Source organism: Cheilinus undulatus, linkage group 2 (assembly GCF_018320785.1).
Source record: "Cheilinus undulatus linkage group 2, ASM1832078v1, whole genome shotgun sequence".
Taxonomy (NCBI): Eukaryota; Metazoa; Chordata; class Actinopteri; order Labriformes; family Labridae; genus Cheilinus; species Cheilinus undulatus.
The window spans coordinates 19105427-19130752 of NC_054866.1; the positions used below are offsets into that span (position 1 = coordinate 19105427).

Here is a 25326-nt window from a genome sequence, read left to right on the forward strand (position 1 = left end):
CAGCACTAAACATACAGAATGTGAATGACACATTATTTGAAATTCATTGCTGGAATTGAATGCTATGTGTTGTTTTTCTGTCTTGTGATCGTTCTCCTTGTAATGCGTTCTCATACCTGTATGTACAGAATCTATGAAAATGAATTTCCATGAAGGGACAATAAACTAATTAACTAACTAAGGCATTCTTGTTTATCCAAAGGTCTTTTGGTGAGAATAAATATGCATGTCCTGATTTTATCAGTGAAACATTTGAAACTGATATTATTTTTGATAGCAATGCATTTCTTTTTCATGAGGGTCATTTACTTGGTTGGGAACCCCTGTACTAAGCCTTTCAGAAATTTTGTTTGTTTTGTTTTAAAACCTGAAAACAACTATTATACCTTTAAAAATTCCATTCAAAAATGAAATTAAATACCATCTTTTTATTTTTCATTTATTTCAGTAACAGTAAATTGCCACTGTGTAATCTGCAGAAGTGTAAACCATTGAATGATGCAATTGTAAAGTCATATCTACTTTTGCTTAGTCTATGTTGTGATCATAGATGGCTGCTTTATATTCAGCAATACATACTTTTAGGAGACGCTTGGTCTGCCCTGCATAAACAATTCCCCAAGGACATTTCAGCATGTAGAAGACTTGGTTGCTACAGCAGTTTATAATTGGATTTATGTTTATTTTTTTTTCAACCAAAGCATGATAGTATTAACCACATCTGTGGAAGCCAGAAGGTGAAGGGATGGGCCAAACCACTGTGTTTTCATAATCTTTTTTGGAATGATAGCCACAAAGGTCTGATAGGACATGACTGTGTAAGATGACGACTTACCACAGCTATTTTTACATTTCCACCAGAATAAATACAGTTTATAAATCTGTATTAACAATATAAAAAGTTCCCACCAGCATCTTAATTTGGGAATCAAATGAATGCAAAGACATGTATTTTGTAATCTTGACTTTTCTACTTATAATTAAAATGTGTGCTGCTCTGCTACTCAGTGTGGCCAACCAACATCAAGGCAGGAGACAGACACAAATGATTGATTTTGTAAAATAGAGAGTTTTATACTGTTGTACATTGAGAAATATGAAGGAGTGCATGCACAAAATGACTCACTGACATCTAATAATGCCTAGTTAATGTGATAGCATTTGCACTTTTCAAGAGTCTCAGTGCAGCTTCTTTCTCTGTGTAAGAAACAAACATAAGATTATTAGGATATAGGACTACATAGATGCACTTCGGTAATGAAAGTAGGACTACACTCTTTCTAACACTGATGACAGTGTGAACAATACTGTGTTCACAATTCCAACCTGAAGGAGGATGGGTTTTTTAACATGCTTGCAGGGCCGTAACCAGGGTTTGACAAATACCAAGGTCAAAATTTGGTGGTCCACTATTTCAATTTAGGCTATGTAAGTTCCATTGTGATTGCCAAAGAAAACCTCTGTAGTCATTACATTGTTTGACGTGGATCAGAGGTCAGTGTTGTTTGTTTAACATCAGTGTGTATATGGTACAAGGATAATCCTATGTAGTATGTAGTATGCTGCTTGAGGGTGTGTAAACTGATGGGTGAGAGAGCCTAGCTAAAAGTTGGTCAGGTACTGATGAGAACAGAATTTCTTTTGCTTGTTCTGGTGTTGGCTACGGCCCATGGTAACCTGATTGTTCACCAATAAAGCATGGAGAAACCAGCTGATAGTATAGGTTTATATACTGAGGGACGCCACCAGGGCTGGCTCTAGCTATTTTGGCGCTCTAGGCGAAATTACAATTTCAGTAAATTTAATGGAATAATGTAGATAATCATTAAACAACAATTTTGAAGCAGCTATTCTAAACTTAACACACAACATTAAAGAAATCAAAAATGAAGTTATAATAAGATGAATAAGACAATATGAGATAAGATAAACTTTTTTATTGATCCCCCATCAGGGTAATCACACTAACACTACTGTTATATCAGTAGAGCAAACTGCTCCTAGGCAAAATTTAACTCTACTATTAACTATCAGCAGGGCTAATCTGTTTATCATCATCCAAGATATTTCTTTTTACATTCATCAGTCATAACTCAGCAATTATATACTTTTACCAAACTTAAAGATCCAGGGCTTTTGAGAAAACACTATGAGCATAGGCCTGCAAGCCACCCCATGGTTCCACCTCTGACTGATAAACTTATCCACCATCCATGGGATTTATATTAAAAATGCCAAAACTGTCAGAAACATAGGGTTATAAACACATTGTGAAATAATTAAGTGCAGACATATTTCAAGAGCACCTGCAGCAGTTTTCTCTTAACCAGAATGATCATGTGAGCTCTACTATAAGAACCAAGTTAGAGGGCTTCATTGGGATCAGGTCTGAACGTAAACTTTGCTGGCATTAAAACTCTGTATGTTAATAAACAAGGCCTTAGAGGTCCAAAAGTCATGTGAACACAGACTGGGTTAATTTAATGAAGCGGTACTCAACCTTATTCTACCCAGGAGCCACATTGTCTTAAAAATACTTCTGCGAGAGCCACAATCCAAAACCAGGCATGTGATGATCAATCTATCCATGGTTGAAATGAAACAGTGAATTGGTGGATTATTGTGTTGTTGGAAAGCCTGTTTATTACCCTTTAAATTGGGGCCACATTTGTAAGGAACATGCATTTGTCGGATGAGCAGCAGAGCTGAGTATGTGGGTTGCGCCCATGAAAAATTTGCCAAATCTTCTCTGCCAATGCCAAACAGCTGATTCTGCTGTGGGATAGCAAGAAACGGTCTTCTTGGGGTGTCGTCTTCTTGGGACACCCACTTCGCAGTCTGTCTCTGACATCCCCTGTTATATGGAACTTGGCTTGAAGTTTGGAGATGGTACTAGGGCTTACTCCAAACAATGACGCAACTTGGTGTTGCAGAACACCAGCTTGAAGTGTCCCTATCCACGGGGCCTATCTAGATCAGTAAAGCGGGGCATGCCGATTCTTGGAGCAGACACCTACTGACCACTGTAGCAGGCCCCATGCTCACAGGTGCTGCAAATCAGGCACCTGATTGTGTAGACATTATATTATGTAGACATTTAGTATTTGTGATGTTTTTTGCTTTTCCTGATGGAATAATATCAAAAAACTAAATAGCGTAATTACAGAAATATATTTGCTTTAAGTCAGTTTTACAACAGTCTAACAGTTTAATTAAACTTAAATGGTAAAATAAGATCTGATTTTTATTGTGAGCCTCATTACTGCCAAAAAAAGTACTTAGTTATTCAATATTTGTGATTATTATGTGTGCTAAAAATAGGATAAACTGGTGGTATTGTCATTACTTGTACATTATTCTTAAGTTAGATATGTCTTTCTTCTTGAAAAGAGAGAGAAAAGGCAGCTTCACCATGTCTTTTAAAATAAATATTTTGTATTTAAATAAATTTACATTGTAAGTAAATACACATTTGACTATTCATCTTTTTCTTTTCCTATATAATTATTTAATGGATTGTTTGTAATTATAAATGGTATGGTTGTTTAATCGAAAAGCTGCAGACCCTAACATCATTGCTGTCATGTACAAACTTAATTCCAGCAAAATTCCCACCTTATAACTGTGGTTTTAATTTTTGAAATCAGTTTATTTTAAGTGTTTATAAAACTGACCAATCACAGCAGCTCTGTGGAACCCTCATACTATTTACAGCCTTTAATTTGAAAATACACATGGAATGAATTTTGTGAATGAATGGAATGGAATGGAAATTTGAAATTACAATGCTTCCTGATTGGTCGATTTTCTCATTCTCTGTGCTTGGATGTCATTGTGACATCAGAGACATTCTCAGAAACCCCTATATAAGCCCTGAATGCAGTATCATTAGTGTTGTCAGAGTACGTTCAAGCATCAGACGGCACGTGTTATTGTCCAGTTATTACAGCCAGACCGTTCAAGATTAAATCAACCAACAGCTGACAAAAATGCAGAGAAATTCGCAGACAAATCAGAACATGGATGGTTGGAGCGTTGTGAAAAACGCCAAAAAAGGCCCTTACAAAAAAAGTTGGGCCGTACCCGCCAGGGAAGAGCCCCGCCAATTTAAGAGGGGCTATCCTCAGGCGACTCCAGCTGCCAGGAAGCCTGAGCCGGTACCAGCAGAGAAACCTGCAGAGACCGAGGAAGACTCGTGGTCTAATGATGAAGGGGAGACATTTGTCTTAAAAGTTGACAATGTGCCGACAGAGAAGACAAAAAAGAAGAAAAAAAAGAAGGGGCGTGCCTATAGAGAGGAGTTGGAAAATGGCCTCTTGGATAAGACCATCCAACTGTGTGGCAACCAATTCCTACCTGCAGGTATCGAGGATGAAGTGGAATGTGAAATCCCCCAAGAAATGGGATACACATACTCATCCAGACGCCATCAGGTACTGGAGCTCGGGAAGTCTGTGCCTGCTCAGGAGGTACAGACCCTGATTAAAGATCAGCCCAGACCAGCGCCTGCAGAGACTCCTACAAAGATTCAGCCTGTGGAGTTTCATCAGGACACTAAGGTGGCAAAGACCAAGTCACCTCAGGCGACTAAAAAGGCCCTGGTTCAGCTCTCTGAGGATCAAGAAGCCAAAGTCTCTGGCATGGCATTTAAGAAGTGCTACCCTCAGGCGACTCCAGCTGCCAGGAAGCCTGAGCCAGTACCAGCAGAGAAACCTGCAGAGACCCAAGAAGACTCGTGGTCTAATGATGAAGGGGTGACATTTGTCTTAAAAGTCGACAATGTGCCGACAGAGAAGACAAAAAAGAAGAAAAAAAAGAAGGGGCGTGCCTACAGAGAGGAGTTGGAAAATGGCCTCTTGGATAAGACCATCCAACTGTGTGGCAACCAATTCCTACCTGCAGGTATTGAGGATGAAGTGGAATGTGAAATCCCCCAAGAAATGGGATACACATACTCATCCAGACGCCATCAGATACTGGAGCTCGGGAAGTCTGTGCCTGCTCAGGAGGTACAGACTCTGATTAAAGATCAGCCCAGACCAGCGCCTGCAGAGACTCCTACAAAGATTCAGCCTGTGGAGTTTCATCAGGACACTAAGGTGGCAAAGACCAAGTCACCTCAGGAGACTAAAAAGACCCCGGTTCAGCTCTCTGAGGATCAAGAAGCCAAAGTCTCTGGCATGGCTCTGCACCCAGCTGAGGTCCCAGACAAACAGGCCACAGAAGGGGCAGAGGTCATGGAAACAGGGACACTTGATCAGCTCAGACAGGAGAACGTTGGCCTAAAGGCTGGACTCTCCAATGCTCACATGGAGCTGCAGCGCCAAGCAGGAAAGTGGGAGCATGAGAGAGACATGCTGATGGGACAAATTAAAAGACTGACTGAGGCAAACAAGCAATTGAACTTGGAGCATGAGAACCTGAAGAAGCAGTCCTGTCCTCTGGATGAACTAAAGCTGGCCCGTGAAGACCTAGAGAAAACAAACAGTGAATTGAGGGAGGAGAAGTCCCGTCTAATCGCTGTGTCTGGAGAAAACTCCACTCTTAAATCGGCACTACGCCAGGCCAAAGACAACCTGACACAGAAGAGCCGTAAATGGGAGGAGGAGAAGAAGCGTCTCATGGCTGGATTCAGCATGCCTGCTCCAGATCAACGCCTGAAGGAGGAAGAGACCTCCAGAGAAGTAAACACTCTGAAGGTGGCACTTAGCCAGGCCCATGAAGACATGGCGAACAACAGCCGCCAATGGGAGGAGAAGCTCTCCGAGGTCAAGGCCTCTATGGAGCAGGCAAAATCCGACCAGAAGAAGCAGAGACAGCTGTGGAAGGATGAACGATCCCGCCTGGTTAATGAGTCCAAAGAGACGACCTCCAGATTAGAGACGGCACTGAGAGACACCCAAATTGAGCTCAAGAAGTACAAGAGCTCATGGGAGATAGAACGATTCCAGCTGATCGCCTCTCAGACGGAGGAAAGGTCCAAAATGCAAGCAGCGATGGACCAAGCTCAGGACTCCATAGAGACCTTCAAACGCCAGTGGGAGGAGGAGATGTCCCGTCTCCAGGCAGACCACCAAGAGGACTCTCTAAGGATGAAGACCGCTCTGAGCAAGGCTAGAGATGACCTAAAAAGAGAGAGACAACGGTGGGAGGAAGACAGATCAAGGCTCCAGGTTCAACAAAACATTAAAGTTTCCAAATTGGAGAGGGAACTGGAACAGGCCAGAAAGGATCTGGAACACCAGAAAGGCCAGTGGGAAGCGGAGCGATCGCGGCTCCTCCGAGAATCTGTGAGCCTGAGGGACTCTCTGGAGGAGATGGAGAGACAGAAGCTGGACTGGCAGAAGGAGAAACCCTCTCTTTCAGAGTCTGACAACATTATCCAGCAGACTCTGGAGGTGACAGAAGGAGAGAGAGCGGAAACTTCAGACAGTCTGCAGCAGAGATTGGACAGACTGGAACTCCGGCTGGAGGAGGCTAAGAAAAAGAAAGAGAAGAAGTCATTGAGACAGAGGTTTCTGAGTCTGTTCGTCAGAGATTCAGAGGCCTCGTCCTCAGCTTCTGACAGCCTCCACCACTGATCCCAAACCTTGTTCCCTGTCTCACTTTGTGAATAAAATAAAAAAATAAAAAAATAAAAAATAAAAAAAAATAAAAAATGCTTTGAATTTCTTGTACAGCCCACATTTGTGAACAAAATGTAAATAAAATCTCTGAAACTTTAAATGAAAGTTACTGAAGCGATGTGGATTCATTTTTTATGCATTTTTCATATTTCATATTTTTGTTTTTAAAGCGCACACAAACGTCTGTGTCATGTTCAACAGGCTTAAAAAAAAGGATCTTCTCAATATGAATTTGAGTTTAAGTTTGCATTAAAATATCAAGATTGGTGCATAAGTGCAATTTAGGCTTGATTAAATGAGTTTCTTCTGAAATTCCAACCAGACTCCTTTGTAATATGCACAGGAGATCAAAATCCTCACTGGGAGAATAAGCCAAGGCGTGGACAAAGGTGGCTCTGAGTCATTACCAATACCAGTACACCATATCAACAAATATTTACTATGACAGACACAAACCCAAAGGCACTAAATATAGTTTATGGTTTACTATGGCTCAAAAGCAAAGACAGGTACCTCCCAAACATGTTTATCATTTCATACTGATTCTCTCTGCTGAATTCAGACCCACTCTGAAGGAGTATACAGCACTTCAGACTGATGTAAACAGTCCATCCTCTGTTCTCAGCAGCTGATAGACAGCAGGCTAACGGCACAGTGGTGACAGTACAGAGACAGTATTGATTTCACTGTGATATCTCATTACACATGTCCTGTTTATGTCTGCTAATATGTTTGTATAGCAGGTAAACAAGCACTGAATATGGGTGTACATTAGAGCAGGAGTGGAAGCAGACATGCCTGCCCCATTTACTTCTCTATTACAGCGTATACATTTTTCATCTTCAAATCATCTGTTAGAGAGATCAGACCTCCTGGGTGGCCAGTTACCTTACTGGTTCATCCACAGCAAGACTGATGTGATGTGCAGAAATCAGGTGTGGTGTGGGAAGTAGGTAACCTCTGAGATAAAATCATATTTACCAGTTCACTAGCAGGAGCAAGTATTTCAAATACTTAATGAGGATAGCAGCTGAGGTTGAGCCAACAAGCTGCTACTGTGAGGCCCTAAAAACCCCCAACAAGAGGTTATTTAGTCATAGCCTACAGAAGAGCTATTCGATTACATTTTCAACAGGGCCAAATTTGAGACTAGGACAAATAACTGGGGGGTTGAAGGCAATGTTTGACATATATCTGTACTATAGCTGCTACTTGCACAGATTTGATCCCTGTTGTAGACTAAGCTGTACAACACCACACAACTCACAAAACCCATTCTTAAACTTGGGTGGTGGATTTGTGTTGTGTTTTGTGTTATAAATCTGGCACTCTAAGCTTACCTGTGCAATCTTTACCCATATTCAAGCGGTGAGTTTTTAAACATACCAAGTCTGGTGTATTTGGCCACATCAGCTTTTGCAAATGTAATCTAGGTTGCAGCGCCATCTCTACTTCTTAAATTATTCATCTTTTCTGGTTATCATCATCTTGACATTTTCAAAAGCAATGATACAAAGCACGGCCTGTATGTCTGGAACATCAGTGAAGCTACCTTTCAATAAACACTGTGCATGTGCAACTCTAGACAAAGATAGGAATGAAGTACGATGTCTCACTCAAAAGTTACTACGATGCACACTGTTTATGCTGTTGAATTCATTTTTAATCTTTTGGATTTATGATGCTGGTTGGGTTGGGGCCACTTGTAAGCTGCCTCTGTCCTGGAGTTGGCTGCTATTTCATCAGCCTGGATTCACAGGGTTCTCAAATAGAATCAGGCAAGACAGTTTGGCTGCAGACGGTACATCTCTGACAGCCACTCTCACAGACCATTCATCTGAGATGCCATTTATTAAAAAAAATAAGTGTCGTCATTTGCCATTTCTATGTACATCCACTTTTAGATTCCTTTTCAGAAATTCAACTTTAAGTCTAGCAGTTACTAACATTAAATAAGGACACTGCAAACATCACAGACTAACAACATTTCATAAAAAAAGGAGAAAAGTACAAATGTCCAATAATTGAATCCAGGATTCAATTATTTATAGACTCATTTAGAAGTAGTTACACAGAATCTTTGGCTAAGGCTAACATAGCTATGCTAGCTATGTAATTAACATTACTACATAAAACAATCAGGGCCGGTTTTAGGCATGCATACATGAGGGGGCAGGCAGAAATGTGAAGGGGGCAGCATGCGTACACATCATGCTCCAGGATATTTTTTGTTGTTGTTTGTGAGGTGCCAGCAGCATCACTGCTACTGGTACAGGCAGGAGCAGCACTACCTTTTTTAAAAGCTCTGAAAAATGGATGCATCGTCCAGAACTAATAAATTTGTTGACATACAGTGCTTAACAAATTTATTAGACCACCACCCAAAGTAAGGTTTATGTCACAGCTGCCCTAAATTAACAGCACTGGTAATTACAAACATCATTTTCTATGTTTCTGCAATGGTTAATACACCAATATGTAGAATTTCTTTAACCCAAATGATATTTTTAATGCTAAAATATAATTATTATTGTTATCCATGAATTTTCAAATTTACTGATTTACAAAAAAACTACAAATAGTAAAGCACATTAAAATTTCTTGATTAAAATGTCAAATAACAGTTATTTACTTGCATTCCTGAACAGAAAAATTAGTTTTAGTAGTTGAAAGTTATGCTTGATTAATTTCTGACTTCTCAGAGAAGCCCAGTAAGCCGGCTCAAATTTGGGTATAAAAAAGTGAATTCAGTTTGAAATTCCTCATTCCTGTTCAAAATAGTAAAACGTGGAGAGCTCCCAGAAAATGAAAAAGTCGGCATTAAAGCACTTCATGATGCTGGATGGTCTCTGAGATAAATATGATAGGTGGTCTAATAAATTTGTTAAGCACTGTGAATAGCTATATTAGCTTTGTAGCTATGTTAGCTTTTGTAGCTACATTAGCTTCAATATCTACTGAGCTATTATCGCCATGTTAGGTATGTAGCTATTTTAGGTATTTATCTATGTAGCTACATAGCCTCTAGGGCTAACAGAGCTACATAAGCTATGTTTGCTATATTTGAATGTTTTCATAGAGGACAAGCTTTTTTCCTGTAAGCGGACTGATTACACAGCGGTATTTAATGATTTGTAACTACGTTTGGCAGGTCATGTTTCTAACCATTGCCTTCAAACTTCAGGTCAGATTCTATTTACAAAATATTAGGGTGTATTTCCGTCCTGAGATATGGTGTCTCAGATGAACGGTCTCTGAGTGTGGCCACCAGAGATGTACGGGCTGCAGTCAGACCCTTCTTGAATCAGGTGTTTGCACTCAGCAGTTTTAAGGTGGCTGAGTCAGTGGTAGTCATGCTTTTTCCCAAATAACATATGTTTATTTACCATTTATTTTGCTCAGTCATATTTTGCTTATAACTTCACAGTAGTTCCAATCATTTAGAGCATGTTTAACTTTACAGTAAATGCTGCTCTAAAATAAACCTGCAATGCCAATAGAATTTTGCTACATTAAATCCTTGGGTCAGTTTGAGGAACTATAACTGGTTTCGATCAATACTGGAATGCCTCTGGTATGGACTATGCTGCTGAGATCATCCATGTAAGGGAGTCTTCAGCACCAGCATCATCTCATTAGAGCTGTTCTGCTCCTGTTTCATGTTTGGGCTTTTAGAAGTTGTTTTACTTCTTAATTAGCTCTTCTTTGATTTGTTGGTCTTGAAGACTTTTTATCAGTAATCACCAGTAATAGGAAACTTTATCACACTATACTCCAGACAATATCGCCTCAGAAATTCTTTCATCTCCTCTAGTCTGAGCAATTTGAGCCTTGAAGTTGATCTCTGCTCCCTATCTGAAGAAACGCAGGTGATTATGGAGTTTGATGGAAGAGGAAAAACATGATGAAGCTTCAGTCAGAGATGTCAGTGAGTTAGTCATAAACTTAGACAGTGAACATACGATGTGATTAGCGTCTGAGAGAACGAGTTAGTGAGTCAGTGACTATGAATGAATGATGATTGAGGTTGATTTTAAGGGTGACTGAATAATGAGAGATTGGTTTAGTGGTTGACTAATTGATTGAGTTAGTGACATAGAAGAGAGACATAAATGTTCAATTGTCTGGGTGGGTGATGCAAATACTAAGATATGAAATAAGGGCTTGCATTTAATAATAGCCTCCACTTATCTAGGGTCAGGTCATGATGGCAGCAGGCGAAGCAAGCCAACCAAGAAATCCCTCTCCTAGTGGTATTTTCCAGCTTCTCCTCGGGGATTCTGGGGCGTTTTCAGGCCAGAAGGGATCCCTCCTGTGAGTTTTGGGTCTGCCTCGGGGTCTACCCCAAGACCAAACGATCAGTGTGAAGGAGTGGGTGCTTGGGCCTCTTTTGCAAGAACACCCCAAGGAGTATCTCCAAATATAAGGGCTGCAGTTGATGGCGTGTGCATTTGAAGGCTGTGTGGTGAGGTTACAGACCGTCCCACTTTAAAGACTTCTCTAAATGTGGCTGACAAATGCTTCCTTCATGTTCAACAAAAAATCCATCCAGTACAGTCTTCATGGCCCAACATCCAGGTTTTATTATGCATCTATTTTCATACTTACATAAACCTTTATTTATACACTGCCTGGCCAAAAAAAAAGTCACCACCTGGATTGAACTAAGCAAATAGGTACGAGCCTCCTATTGGATAATTACTGCATGGGCGATTATCTTTCAGCTGGTAACAAGTTATTTAACCCCAGCTGATGCAATGAGTAAGTTCTCATTTCTTAAACAACCATGTCGAAAGACACATCCTGTGCTCGTGGAAAAGATTATAGTCTGTTTAAGAAGGGTCAAATCATTGGCATGCAAAAAAGGCTTCAGTTTACTAGGGAGCATAAAGATTGGACTCTGAAGGAATGGAAGAAGGTCATGTGGTCTGATGAGTCCAGATTTACCCTGTTACAGAGTGATGGGAGCATCAGGGTAAGAAGAGAGGCAGGTGAAGTGATGCACCCATCATGCCTAGTGCCTACTGTACAAGCCTGTGGGGGCAGTGCTTTGATCTGGGGTTGCTGCAGTTGGTCAGGTCTAGGTTCAGCAACATTATGTGCCCAAAGAATGAGGTCAGCTGACTACCTGAATATACTGAATGACCAGGTTATTCCATCAATGGATTTTTTTCTTCCCTAATGGCACAGGCATATTCCAAGATGACAATGCCAAGATTCATTGGGCTCAAATTGTGAAAGAGTGGTTCAGGGAGCATGAGACATCATTTTCACACATGGATTGGCCACCACAGAGTCCAGACCTTAACCCCATTGAGAAACTCTGGAATGTGCTGGAGAAGGCTTTGCACAGTGGTCAGACTCTCCCATCATCAATACAAGATCTTGGTGAAAAATTAATGCAACACTGGATGGAAATAAATCTTGTGACACTGCAGAAGCTTATCGAAACAATGCCAAAGCGAATGCGTGGTGTAATCAAAGCTAAAGGCTGTCCAACAAAATATTAAAGTGTGTGATCTTTTTTTGGTGGCGACTTTTTTTTTTGGCCAGGCAGTGTAATCTAAGTCTGAAACTATAATTACAAATTGGCATACAGCAACATTTACAGACAAAGCATGAGTTAATCAGAGAAACAATCACAACAAAATGGACATATAAACATTACATAGCAAAAATAAGTCAGAAGTCTGTAAGTGGAGCATGGTATTTAGCCTATGGCTTTGTTACTCACAAAGGCTTTAGTTTTAATAAAATCAAGTCTTTTCATGAAATTTGTAAGCTTGCTCATAAAGGTCAAGAACAGTGATCCTAAAGTCACAAATCTACATATGTTGAACGAATTTGCTGGAGAAAGCAATCAGGGTTTAACCTGGCATATAGAATAGACTGTTCATATAATAATAAAGGTATGGGGAAAAAAAAATTAACGACAAGGCTGGACCATGGCTTTCATGACATCTGGAGCCAGATTAACCTGACATGCCAGGCGGATTTGTTTCACACATCCATGCGGGAAAGCTTCAATAGGAAACGTTTGAGAAATGGCAGGGGATTTGAAAAAAACTCGGAGTGTGATTGGATGAATGTTCTGTCTATCACACGTCTACGGGCCAATAAGAGCAACAAAACACGTGACATAGCCGCTATCGAGTTGCGCGTCGCAGCTACGGGGAATAACGCGAAACATGGTGACTATAGACATGTAAGTACTTGACTTTCGTCGTATTTGAAAAGAAAACAACTCACTGCTGTTCTTTGTTCTTCTTTTAACGAAGAAATGTTGTCAAGTTCTGATAAAACTGGCGCTTTAACAGCATCCACGCTAATCTCTTCCTCCATTACTGCATCAGCTTTTGCGGCTGCTTGTTTATGTCACGACTCCGCTGCGCCTGAAAGTACTGCCCCTCGTTGCTGATTGGTCCTGTCACTTTCTAACCGGGCTCAAACGGTTCAGATGGGAGCTTTGCAAGATGGATTCGGCAGTGAAAAACAAGGAAACGGGCATATCCATCTGCTCTGCAAGGTTAGAGCCAGATTTAGTCTAAGGAAAACATAATGCTTTAAGTAGAGCAACTTTGTTTCGGGATTTCAACATGAACATTCCTTGCATTATGGCATTTGCCATCTGAATAAAAGCAGCTTTTGCTGGTCAACCTCATTATACATTTAAGAAAAAATACCACAGAAATTATAAAAAAAGATAACAGCAAAGACAAAAAATGGTCACACATACCTGTGCAAAGCACAATGCTCTAAGTACAGCAACTTTGTCTCGGGGCTTCAACTTGCACAGTTCTAAAAAAGGAGACAAAATACATAAATCAATAATAATAGCACCACACCACATGAGAAGCAACATACATGCTCTGGGGTGGGTTAGTTTAAGATTGGTGAATCAGCAGGTCTAATTGAATGCTTTATTTTGAATAATGCACTTTAATTTTTTTTTGCCAAACATATATTACACCTAAAATATCTTGGAGCCTGACAATATACAGTTAAAGCAAATTTTTAGCACGCTAAACTAGTTTCAACTCTGAAGGAACAAGAGCATAAACAGGCACTTACGCAAATAGACAGGAAGTGAAATGATCAGGAAGACTGCAAAAAAGATGAAAAAAAGAAAGATTAAAAATGAAATATGAATATCCATGGACTAATTATCCAACCATAAACAAAATTATATGGCAAAGTGTAAACAGACACTGAGGATGGACTTTTGGCGAAATATTACCTATTATTTTAACACATCTGATACATACAGACCTGTTTTAGAATTAGTTAAATGAAGACTGGCTGCTTTTGCTTTGTTAGTGTAAACCAGAGCTAGCATAACTATGCTAGCTGCATAATTAATGTAATTAAGTAGCTCAATGTAGCTACATTAGCTTTAGCAATGTGAGCTTCAGCATACCAAACTAATGTTGATGTAGCTAAGTTAGCCACATAGATAACACCTATATAGGTAAGTTAGCTTTGATAAACATAGCATAAGCTCATGTAACTAACAGAACTTTGTTATCTTCAGCTTCATTGGCTATGTAGCTATTTTACATAAATAAGATATGGGTTTATGAGATTTGCAAAACTGTAACAGTGTGCAGTCTTCAGCTATATTACCTACATAGCTTACATATAGCTTTGTTAGCTTCATTAACTTTAGTCGTAGCTATGCTAGCTACATAATTAGCGTACTAAGTAGCTCAATGTAGCTACGCTGGCTTTAGCAATGTGAGCTTAAGCATACACAGCTAATGTTAATGTAGGCAAGTTAGCTATATACACTTAAAACTGCTGGGTTAAAAGTAACCCAAATTGGGTGAAATTGCTAACCCAGCACTGAGTCCAAAAGGGACCGAGCCAATGCTGGGTTATTTATACCCAGCGCATTTTTACATTTTTACATTTACATTTTCTACATCAAAGCAGTTTAATGGTTAACTAACAAACAGTATATAATTAAAACTTTAATTAGAATCTCAGAATAAGCTGAGTTTATGGAGGGTTGAATGGAGAATGGAGCATTCGCTCACCTAAAAACAACAGAACCCTATCATTCTAGCATTGCATGAATGAATGAATTCCCAAACCTGAGTGCATGCTTTTGAGTAGACAAGAACACATAGTGTGCCTTGAAGCATACGTCGAGAGCTCCCAGAAGTATGGCTGCTCCAAAGCGGTCCAATTCAGGATCACAAAAGCTTGGGAACACTCACTCTCCTCACCCAGCATCAGAACATATGGACAATCTATAGATGCCTTTGAAAGGTACTCCACCATGTTAGTTCCAGGCTGAGAAAAAAACACAAAACACAAAAATGATACAAGTTATTACAACAGGATAGGTTTAGTCTAAGTTTTCAGCAGATGAACTGTAGGACTGAGGGGTTCCATTGCTTTGTTCCACTGCCATTTGTCTGCCGGTCTCAATCCACCTCTGTCATTACAGATTCCCTTTCTTCTAGAAAAAAGTAAGCAAATATAAAGAGTGGTTGTTGGGAAATCTGAAATACCATATGTACTGGACTGAGTCCTGTAGACAGTGGTGGACAAAGTATTCAGCTTCAGTACTTGAGTCAAAGTATTGATTCAAATCAAATTCAAATCTTACTCAAGTACAAGTAAAAGTTGCTTGGTGAAATTTTACTCAAGTTAAAGTACTAAAGTACTTACTTTTAAAAATACTTCAGTATTCAAAAGTACAAAGTACATTTTCTAATAACAGTACATTGCAGTATTGTTTTCTCAGTGCTTTTACAGAACCTTGTAACTCTCTGAAACCACCTAATGATGTACTGACTTACATGTAGAACCACTCTGCTACAAAAAGTCAATAAAAACACCTGTAATAACTTCACCATAAAAATGCAATTGAAAACAATAAGAACAACTATTGTCATTAAATTTTTGATGATATGAATCATTCCTAATTTCTGAAATCTCAAACACTGAGCTGAGATATGGCCATGGGTGCGCTGGTTTTTCAGCTTGAGTTTCTCCTGTCATCTCCATTGCTGAATTTTGTTTGAATAAAGGCGGGAGAGCTTGCTACACAGAGCAAGGATGACGTAGCCTATTTCCAAAATCCATCCCAGGTGTGAGCGGTTGCTGTGATTGGTTCCCTTCTGTGAGGAGCACAGTGTGTGGCCAATTGCATTTTAGAAAAGGAAAACACCAACATCTGTCTACAAAGCTACGCTGAACCTAAAAGGAACGAGTAACGACAAGCTTCCTAGAAATGTAGTGGAGTCGAAAGTACAATAGTTGTCTTTGAAATGTAGTGGAGTGAAAGTCATAAAAGCTCAAGTAAAGTACAAATACTGAAAAATGTACTTAAGTATAGTACTCAAGTAAATGTACTCCATTACTGTCCAACACTGCCTGAAGATGCAGGTTTCCAGAATGTGTGTGATATGCTTGCAATACATGTACAGTATATACTCTTTATAATGGCATTCTATATATTTTTCCACCTAATCATTTATTAATTTACTATTTCTAAGCCATTGGAACTTATTTCTATTCTGATGTACACTATATAGTGTACAATCAGACACTGGCAGACACTGGTTGGGGGCTTGACTTCTTTAAAAAATGAGGAGCAAGACAGTGTGAAGTTGTTAAATAGTTCAACAAAATGATAATGTGTCATGATGAAAAAATTAAGATTCAGACTGGGAATACTTACAAGATATACTCAACATGACTGATGGACCTCCCTATAGTACTATTAATCTTAAATTGCATAACTAACATCAATTGCAATTGAGTTCAGCTAAAACACTAACGCTTAAACGCTAACGCTAAAACGCTAACGCCTACGAAAAAACGCTAGCGCTAAAACGCTAACGTTAAAACGCTAACGCTTACGAAAAAACGCTAACGTTAAAACGCTAACGCTTACGAAAAAATGCTAGCGCTAAAACGCTAACGTTAAAACGCTAACGCTAAAACACTAACGCTTACGCTAAAATGCTAGCGCTAAAACGCTAAAGTTAAAACGTTAACGTTAAAACGCTAGCGCTAAAACGCTAACGTTAGAACGATAACGCTAAAATGCTAGCGTTTTCGTTCTAACGTTCTAACAGTAACACTAGCGTTTTAGCGTTATTAGAGGGGCAATTTACGAGATACACTGGCGCAAACTCGACCAAGGGAAAATAGCTTCTGAGGGGTGTTTGGCTAGAGGTAATAGTGCAAAGGACCCTAGGGTGAAATTACTCCAAAACATCACTTTAAACAGTCAAGCAATACAACTCAAAATAGCAACTGCAAGATTATTCAGCCTTGTACTCCCAAATAAGGCACTCACCCTACTGCGTTTGAAACTCACTCCTATCGTTTTACCGTCGACAGGCTACCAGTCACACACAGATACACACCACCTGAATACAACAACGTATCCTACTTTAAAAAGTGACAGAAAACTATAATGTTGATACATCAGGTGAAAATGACTAGCTAGCGAGCAAGTTAGTAAGCGAGTGTAGCAGAGAGAATCTTAGTGCAGAGGCTGTGAGCTGTGCAGCCTCTCAAAAGTAGGTCAACTCCTCCCCCTCCAGATTGGCAGAGCCTACTTAAGCCACCTGTGGGGGGTTACCTGCCCTTTCTCCTTTGTCTTTGCCTGGTGGCTGACACATGGTCAGACCTGAGTTTCCTTCCTGTTTGCGCACTTTTACCTGGTCATCTTGGTGTCCATTGAATCAAGTGGTGTTAAGCGGGATCAGCGGACAGCTGGGTAAATGTAGCTGGGCAGACACGATCAGCTGCTGTTTTGTCCTTAGTTTTGTCCTTAGTTTTGTCTTTAGTTGATCACGACATGTCAGTATTTTATTGAATTGTTGTAACTAAAATAGGCCTTTTTAGCTGAAACTGGTTTTACTTAGTTTTAACTATTTCTTTAGTGTAACTTTTCTTTCTTGTCCCCTACAGTGTAGTGGTTGCTGGCTAGCGGTGGAGGCTAGGCACTCTGGGTGGTTCCCGGCACCTTTTTGTTGTAGTGGTAGGCGCACTGGGACACAGTAGTCTGCACCTGTTTGCCGTGTTGCAGTGAGTTCACGCGTGGTGGGTAAGTGCACTCCTGGGACACTTCCTTTGGTAGACTGCCTCCCTCTTGCTAGCTTCCACTCACTCCCTCTTCCCTTTTTGTTTAGTTTTAGTCACTTCACCTGGAAGTGTTTTAGTAATTGAAGACCAATTGTTAAAAGAATAAATTGTAATAAAATTTTGATACATCCTTTCCACAAATTTCGACTTGAAATTCATTGGCAATTACTAACTCCTCCTTTTCTTTCCACAGACATTTCCAGTTATAGTCTTATATTTTTGCATTTACAGTTATAAATAAATTCTATTCGCTTTTTGAACCACATCTGTCTTGTAGAGCTGAACCTGCGTTGCCTCTCATCTTTAGAACTGGGTAAAACTCCTTGGGTGAAAGTCCCTAGGTGGCGTTATCTGGCTTGTATTGGTACAAATTTATCATAGCCCCTTATTCCTACTTTGCCACATAAGCAACACGGAAAAAAGCCTCGAGTCGGCAAGTGAGGTTAAGCGAGCTAATACTGTGGTTTGAAGTAATAACTATGACACAACTATTCGGCTACCACATTAAGCTTTCAAACGCAGATGTTGTAGCATAATACCTTAAGTTTTTCTCACCATTTCCTCATGCATCCATCTGAAGCTGGAGAAGGAGTTACTGTGTCCAATATGGCGATCAGCCTCACCCACATCCCTTCAACCCACCAAATTTGACCCAATCTGCTGGGTCAAAATAATTAACCCAACCTTGGGTAAAAGCAACCCAATCTGCTCAAACTCCAGTTACCCAGCGAATGGGTTAGGAAAACAACCCAGCATTTTTTAGTGTGTAATGGGATGCAATAGGCCACATAAAAATGTCTGTATAGTGTCAGAAGAAAGGATATTTCACAGATAATAAGCATTTTTTTTTTAATTTATGTAAGTTTCACCTGGACTAAAGTCTTTCTAAAATATGACTTAGAGCTATGAGAAGCTTTTCAAAGAGCTGATGAATTATGGGTGTATGTTTGGATATTCATATTTAATATTTGGACATTTACTGTTCTGCGACTCTGTTAACTTAAAGTTATGCTGGGTTTTTTTTCCTCATTATTATTGCTTTTAGCTAAAGGGGGAGGGTCCCCATATTGGTCTTTGCCCTGGACCTCCAAATGGCTAAAGCTGGCCCTGCCTCACACCTGCAGCTCCCCCTCACAAATCTTTCTTCCCTGCCGGTTTGTTGCTTTCATTTTTATCTTTCTGTCATTTTGGCAGTATTTATTTTTAGTATTTTTAAGATCAAGCACCCACGTTTGGACAAGTTTTACTTAATTTTACATTATTTTAAGATGTGATCCGTGTGTGTTTGGCTTGTTGATGATGATGCGCATGGCAAAAGCAATCATCAAATACGAGTATGGGAGAGCATCGGCAGGAAGTGACTGAAGAAATGTGTTAAAACGAGGGCATTAGAGGCTTCACCTTGAACAAAACAGCACACCTCTATGAATGAACTTACTGAAGAGACGCGCCACCAGCGGACTTCCTCTGCGCTCTTTTACGCATGTTCCTCCGTCCAGCGCGCATCCGACGGTAATAATATACAAGTCTAAATTTGAATTTGGAAGTTAAAGTCTGTCTTCTTTGTGTGGACTTAAATTTATGACTTATTGCAATGAGCCTTTACTGCTGACAGTTTTCACCTTTTATAGAGGATTTCAGGAGGATTTTCTTAAAGGAAGCCTTTAAAGTGCCGCAACGGGTCACTAAAGAGCCACATGAGGCTCGAGAGCCGCGGGTTGAGTACCACTAAATTTAAGCTTTTACCAACGTATGAAAGCTGTCACAAAATTATCTTTTAAAACTTTCTTTTATCTTCTAAATAACGTATCCTTGCGCATGAAGTGGGCATATGGAAATCATAAACATGTTCTAGTGAGTATACGGTGTATACCTACGTATCACGGAGACTACACCACTGATGTAAAATGGACTTCTACTGTTACCCTGGCTGGACTCTGTTGTAGTGGTCTGTATATTAAAAATCAGTACAAATCTGGCGGATTTTTGAGGCAGCCCACCCACAAACCACTGCGATGACCAAAGATCGTATAGTTACGAGGGATGATCTACCGCAAGTGATGTCCGACACAAAGTATATTTGCAGTTATATCACCTTCTTTTTGTCACTTGAAAAAAACACCGAGGACATGACCTCGGTGTCCTCAATGGTACTTACAGCCATGCATGCTTGGTATGTTCTTTATGACAGCAAACAGTTGGAATGTTGGTAAGGAGTGGTTGTTCTGGTATAATGCGTTGTTTGGCAGAGAGATATAACTGAGATGAACTTGGAATCTTGTTGGACTGAACCAGCAGTCATCCTAGGACAAAGGATCAGATCGCAACATTCACTTTCAAGGTTGACTGAGGTGAGAATCAATGTATGATAACAGAGTTTTTATAGTATTCTTGATGACTGATTTTACGGATTAATCCTGATTTAAGGAGTTTTATGCTGACTGTTAGGTGACACTGGCAACAAATTAACATTTGATCATGGAGCCAGGGACTTAAGTAACTTAATTTTTTTTTTTTTTTTTTGCATAAAATATGGGATATGGTTTAAGATGAAAGGATACAATTTCTGCATTGAGGGCTTAACCTTTCTCGACAACTGGACACAGTTCTATATAAAGTTTACCTTTGACCTGAATGATCAGGATGCTGATATCTCATTTTTATTCAAATAGATAAGAGTGGAAATCTAATGTGAGCATAAATGTCAAAAATTTTCTAAATCTAGATTAAAAATGCTCCGTTTTAGACTTGGTGCTACATACAAAATATAAGCCTAAAAACACATGTATGGCAAAGTGCAAATATGACACCTAATCTTATGTCAAAGCAAATTTAAGATGTCAGAGATGTTCTACATTAGTTCTTTTATTATGGATGATGTGAGAAAAATATTGAAGAACAGACAGTAATGAATAAATGAAACATATTATGCAGATTAAACAATTGAAACTTCATCTCCCAGTCTATTGTAGTCCCCACTATCTTTTTCCCTTTAAATAAGTCACATGACAGTTTGATTGAGTCTAGTAGCTTTGACTTAATAAGTTGACCTTTGAGCAACCAGCTTCATAATGACACCCACCTTCACGTTTGTTGACATAGCAGTCATAGAAAGCATTTCTAGATGTCTTTCACTTCAACACTGAGGTGATTTTATCTGTTCTGGATGATTTTCATTCCTTTTTTTACGCATGACCATTTTGAGATTGATGATGGTGTCAACGATTATTGTGAGAAGTCTAAGTCTGGTGTACGTGCTGCCGTGTCTTCACAATGTTTTCGTCATGTTTTTATTAATATTTTTGTCATTTTACGTGGTGGAAATGCAATTCAAACACTTCTTTGAAGGGAAGAATCTTATCTTTCTCTTTCGCCCTTACTTGCCATCCCACATGATTCAAAGCAGGAGTTACAGGGCCAATCGTTCGACAAAATTTCATTTTATACATGTTTTCTGTATATACCTATTATTTTATTCACATATTCCACTACGTTTGTGAAGTTAAGACTTTGGTCAAGCTATTTTAAACACCAAAACAATCCCTCTAAGAGTGAAGGTGTGTTTTCACAAGAGATTCAAAAATATTCAAAGATTGGATTTCAAAATTCAGTATTCGGGTTAAAATAAGTCTTTGCTCAAGGACAAAAATGGGCCTCGGTATATACAAAGCTGAGATTGTCTTGAAATTTTTGATATAAAACACTTGGGGATGGTATTATTTGTAAGTACCTTAAAAAAGGTGAATTAAAAAATCATGTTAAAAAATGTGGAAATACACTTAGAACTCAGAGAGTTACTCTCTTCCTAAGGATTGCTGGCTATGACTCGCATGACCTTTGTTTCTCAAGTAAGAGCAACTCAAAGGGTAAAGGTAACCCTGTACAACCACTCTATTCATGCTGGCTTTTACATCCTTTATTAAGATTTTTTTTTTTTTTTTTTTTTGCTTTTTTATGCCTTTATGCCAGGGATAAGACACTCGATGGAGTCCAAAAAAGGGGAGAAAGAATGGGTGTGGTGACATGCAGTGAAATGTGACGCAGGTCAAATTGAAACCCTGGCTGCCTGCTTCATGGACTTGGGTCTTTTGGTATCCCAGTGTTGATACTTCTGCTGACAGGGAATAGCACACATCATCTTTGATTTTCCCCATAGGCGGTTGTTTTTTAAAGAAGCTCTAAGAACATCCACTACTGACTGTTGAAATTCTTATATTTCATTACAGTTCCACCAAAATGTCATCCATTGAATTGTGCATTAATATTATATTATGATGTGTACATCCTGTTTGAACCTCTGTTGTTCTTCACAAATGTTCTTTATGATGGATAAAACTTCTAATTTTATCCACCGTTGTGATCTTTCAGTCTGTGCTGTTAAGCGGTGACAATGATGATTCCAGCTCTGCTCTCCGTCGCAGTCCCGCTGCTGTTTCTTCCTGGAACTCCGGCTCCATGTAAGATTCAAAATACTTTGTTTTCTTAGAGTTTGAAAATTAATATCCTCAGACATGATGCCCCAGGTGAGACACCTAAATGCTGTCCAAATTCATTTTTGTGTTTTGGGTTAGCATCGTATTGCCTGATTAAATCCAATATAATGTCCAGCATTATGTGTAGAGCTTGACTGTATACCACAGGGTTGATGTTTTACAAAGCGAGACAAAATGGTTTAGAAAATGGCTTAGAGCTCAGAGGGTTAAATTGAAAGGAAATATTTTTTCTACACTCAATAGTAATAATTACTTTAACTTTATTTATTTCAGTCCTTGCCCAAACTCCCTTCAACGTCACGGTGGCAAACTCTGTCACAAACACTCCTAGTAAGACCTACAAGACCTACACGGCTTTCAAAGGAATCTTACTGAGTGGACTGAAGAGACTGCGTGACTCCAACCAAAACTTCATGTAAGCTCAGAATCTTTTTTCTTTAATCTAAATAACTTAAATAAAGTGGATTTTTATACTCAAGGGTCACATTTTCTTTTGCCTCATGAAGGAATCTCTGTAGGGTAGAGTACTCAAAGACTGACATTTTTTTGTTTCGTCTGTGGTTTTGGGTGGGACTCTGAGCATTTCTGTGATCATCAGATGACTAATGTGTCATAACATTTTCCTGTAACACAGCATCAAGTCAGAATGAGGCCAGGTTTGTTTCCTGCTAAACTTGAAAGACGAAGCCACACTTTCACAACACCATGGTGTCACACCTTTTGTGACATGAGGTTATACATTAAAAACAAATGCATTGCATTTCTCTCCTGGACTTACTGAGGAAAAACTGAAACCAACTGTTGCAAGCATAAGAATGAAAGTCTTTATTGAGTTAATGGCTACTCAAGAACTGAACAAGAAAGATATCGCCATAACTTTATGGGACATCAAGTCTGCCAGCCTTTCTTTACCACAGATCATCAATTCTTTTCCTGTTAATACTGTCAAAGTCATCAAGCATGATTATTCTCAACCAATGAACATTAATGAGACTGTAAAAAAATCCATCTGGACCTTTCCCAATCTTCCTCCTGATTGTTTGACATTTCTCTGTGATCTGTTTAACACATGGAGACCTTGGTCCAGACCTGGCATAGAATCATGTACAACACAACCTCAGAGGGCCTGCATCCTCAGCATCCATAACCTCAGTTTAGCACACACACTCCTCTCTCTCTGTGACTCTCTGGTGTGGTGAGGTGAAATAACTCGTAGCACGGATGAGTTTTCTTTAAGGTATAACATTATATCGCACAGTACTGCCCCGTGCTGAGCTACGTGATGTTTGCTGGTGTCTTCGTGCAGCTGCTTTGGCATGCTGTTATTGTTTATAAGGGGACGGGGTGGGTGTCTGTGAAGTAAGGCGCACGTTGTGCCACGCTTTAGTGTTTCCCGGAACATATTCCCCAGATATACGTTCCTCTTTCTAAAGAACACAGCATTTCAGTGAAATTCATTCAATTTCCGCTATTTTCACATTAAATAGCAGATTCCGTTTTTATTGTCCAAATCCAGGATTCCATCTGTGATTCCGTTAACGCGGAAATCATAGGGCCCTAATAGTGGTCACACAGTGGCGATTTACAGTTGAAAATAACATTACGTGCTTAATCACCCGGCCACAATATAAATACAAGACAAAAATAAAATAAAAGACAAAATGCGCCCTATTTTTCTTTTGTTGGTCTTGATGTTCAGAAACACAGATGCATGTCTTCATTGAAAAGGGCTGTTAGACAGGGAAGGACTTCACTCTGGTGTAGGGTTGTAAATGTATTAGTGAATCACTATGAGAACGGGATGCTTAGTTAAAAGTCATCTGTTGTCATCGTAGGTTCACGTACACTAATGATTTCGACAAAGGCCCAATCCTGGAGAGTGTGAACGGTCTTTATGGATGTAGTGCACAGCACACCTTCTGGAAGCTAAAGGCTGTTCGGAACGGCACCGTCATTCCTGATGTTGGTAAGTCCCTTGTCAGGATTCAGTTTTGGGTTGTTTTTGGATTTTGTTTTATTCAATTTCTAAACTCTTTTTCTGTATTTGGGTTATAGGGATCGGATGTTTTATTCCGTGTGCATACGATGAAGTCTTCCTGGAATTTTCAAAGGATGACCCTGCAGCACAGCAAACACCCACTACTACTCCTGAAACTACCACACATCCTACACAAACACCCACTACTACTCCTGAAACTACCACACATCCTACACAAACACCCACTACTACTCCTGAAACTACCACACGTCCTTCACAAACAACCACTACTACTCCTTGATTTACCACACCGGCTCCAGCTTTCTGATTTTTGTCTTACACTATCAATCATCTTCAGTAAGACATAACCGCCAACTTAACTGCATGTAATTTTGTATGACACAACAAAGAAACATACTGCTGTGATTCCTAACAAGATTGATTTTTCTTTGGCATTTCTGATGATTATCACTTTGGGAACCATGTAGATCTGAATTTTCCACACTGTAACATCCTCAGATGTATGACAACTTTAGGACTATAATCAATACTACTACTGCTCGTTAAAATGATTAATAGAGATCTTTCAGAAATAAAATTTTAAAGCAATAAATATGTTGGTTTCTTTTGTGTTTGATTTAACTCTGATATAACTTAGTCCTCCGAGGTCCGAAACCTGGGCGTTATCCTGGACTCCACCCTCTCCTTCCAGTCCCACATAAAGTCTGTCACCAAATCTGCCTTCTATCATCTCAAGAACATCTCCAGACTCCGACCATCACTCCCTGATTCTGTGGCTGAAACACTCATTCATGCTTTCACAACCTCCCGCCTGGACTACTGTAATGGAGTCCTGTCTGGAGTTCCAAGCAAAACACTGGACAGGCTTCAGTACGTCCAAAACTCTGCAGCTAGAGTTCTCACCCGCACTAGACCCTGGCAACACATCACTCCAACCCTCATCCACCACCACTGGCTCCCTATCAAGTCCCGTATCAACTACAAAGTCCTCGTCCTCACATACAAATCTCTCCATGCTCTGGCTCCCCAGTACCTTTCTGATCTCCTCCTTCCATACACACCATCCCGCAACCTTCGACACCGGCCTACTTTCCATGCC

The 25326-nt window shown here is 39.7% G+C and overlaps 1 protein-coding gene across 3 annotated transcripts; it reads left to right on the top strand.

The window, feature by feature from the left end:
• The first annotated feature begins 17349 nt into the window (after window positions 1-17349).
• LOC121525949 (hepatitis A virus cellular receptor 1-like) lies at window positions 17350-24792 on the top strand. 3 transcript variants are annotated; one of them, XM_041812188.1, is made up of 5 exons: window positions 17350-17367; window positions 22104-22192; window positions 22502-22643; window positions 24064-24194; window positions 24284-24792. In XM_041812188.1, the coding sequence occupies exons 2-5, from the start codon at window positions 22126-22128 to the stop codon at window positions 24505-24507; spliced, it is 564 nt and encodes a 187-aa protein (XP_041668122.1). In that variant the 5' UTR covers window positions 17350-17367; window positions 22104-22125; the 3' UTR covers window positions 24508-24792. The 3 variants fall into 3 exon arrangements, with proteins under 3 accessions (XP_041668122.1, XP_041668132.1, XP_041668115.1); XM_041812198.1 differs by lacking the exon at window positions 17350-17367 and adding an exon at window positions 17679-17697; XM_041812181.1 differs by lacking the exon at window positions 17350-17367 and adding an exon at window positions 19995-20086.
• Window positions 24793-25326: the final 534 nt, after the last annotated feature.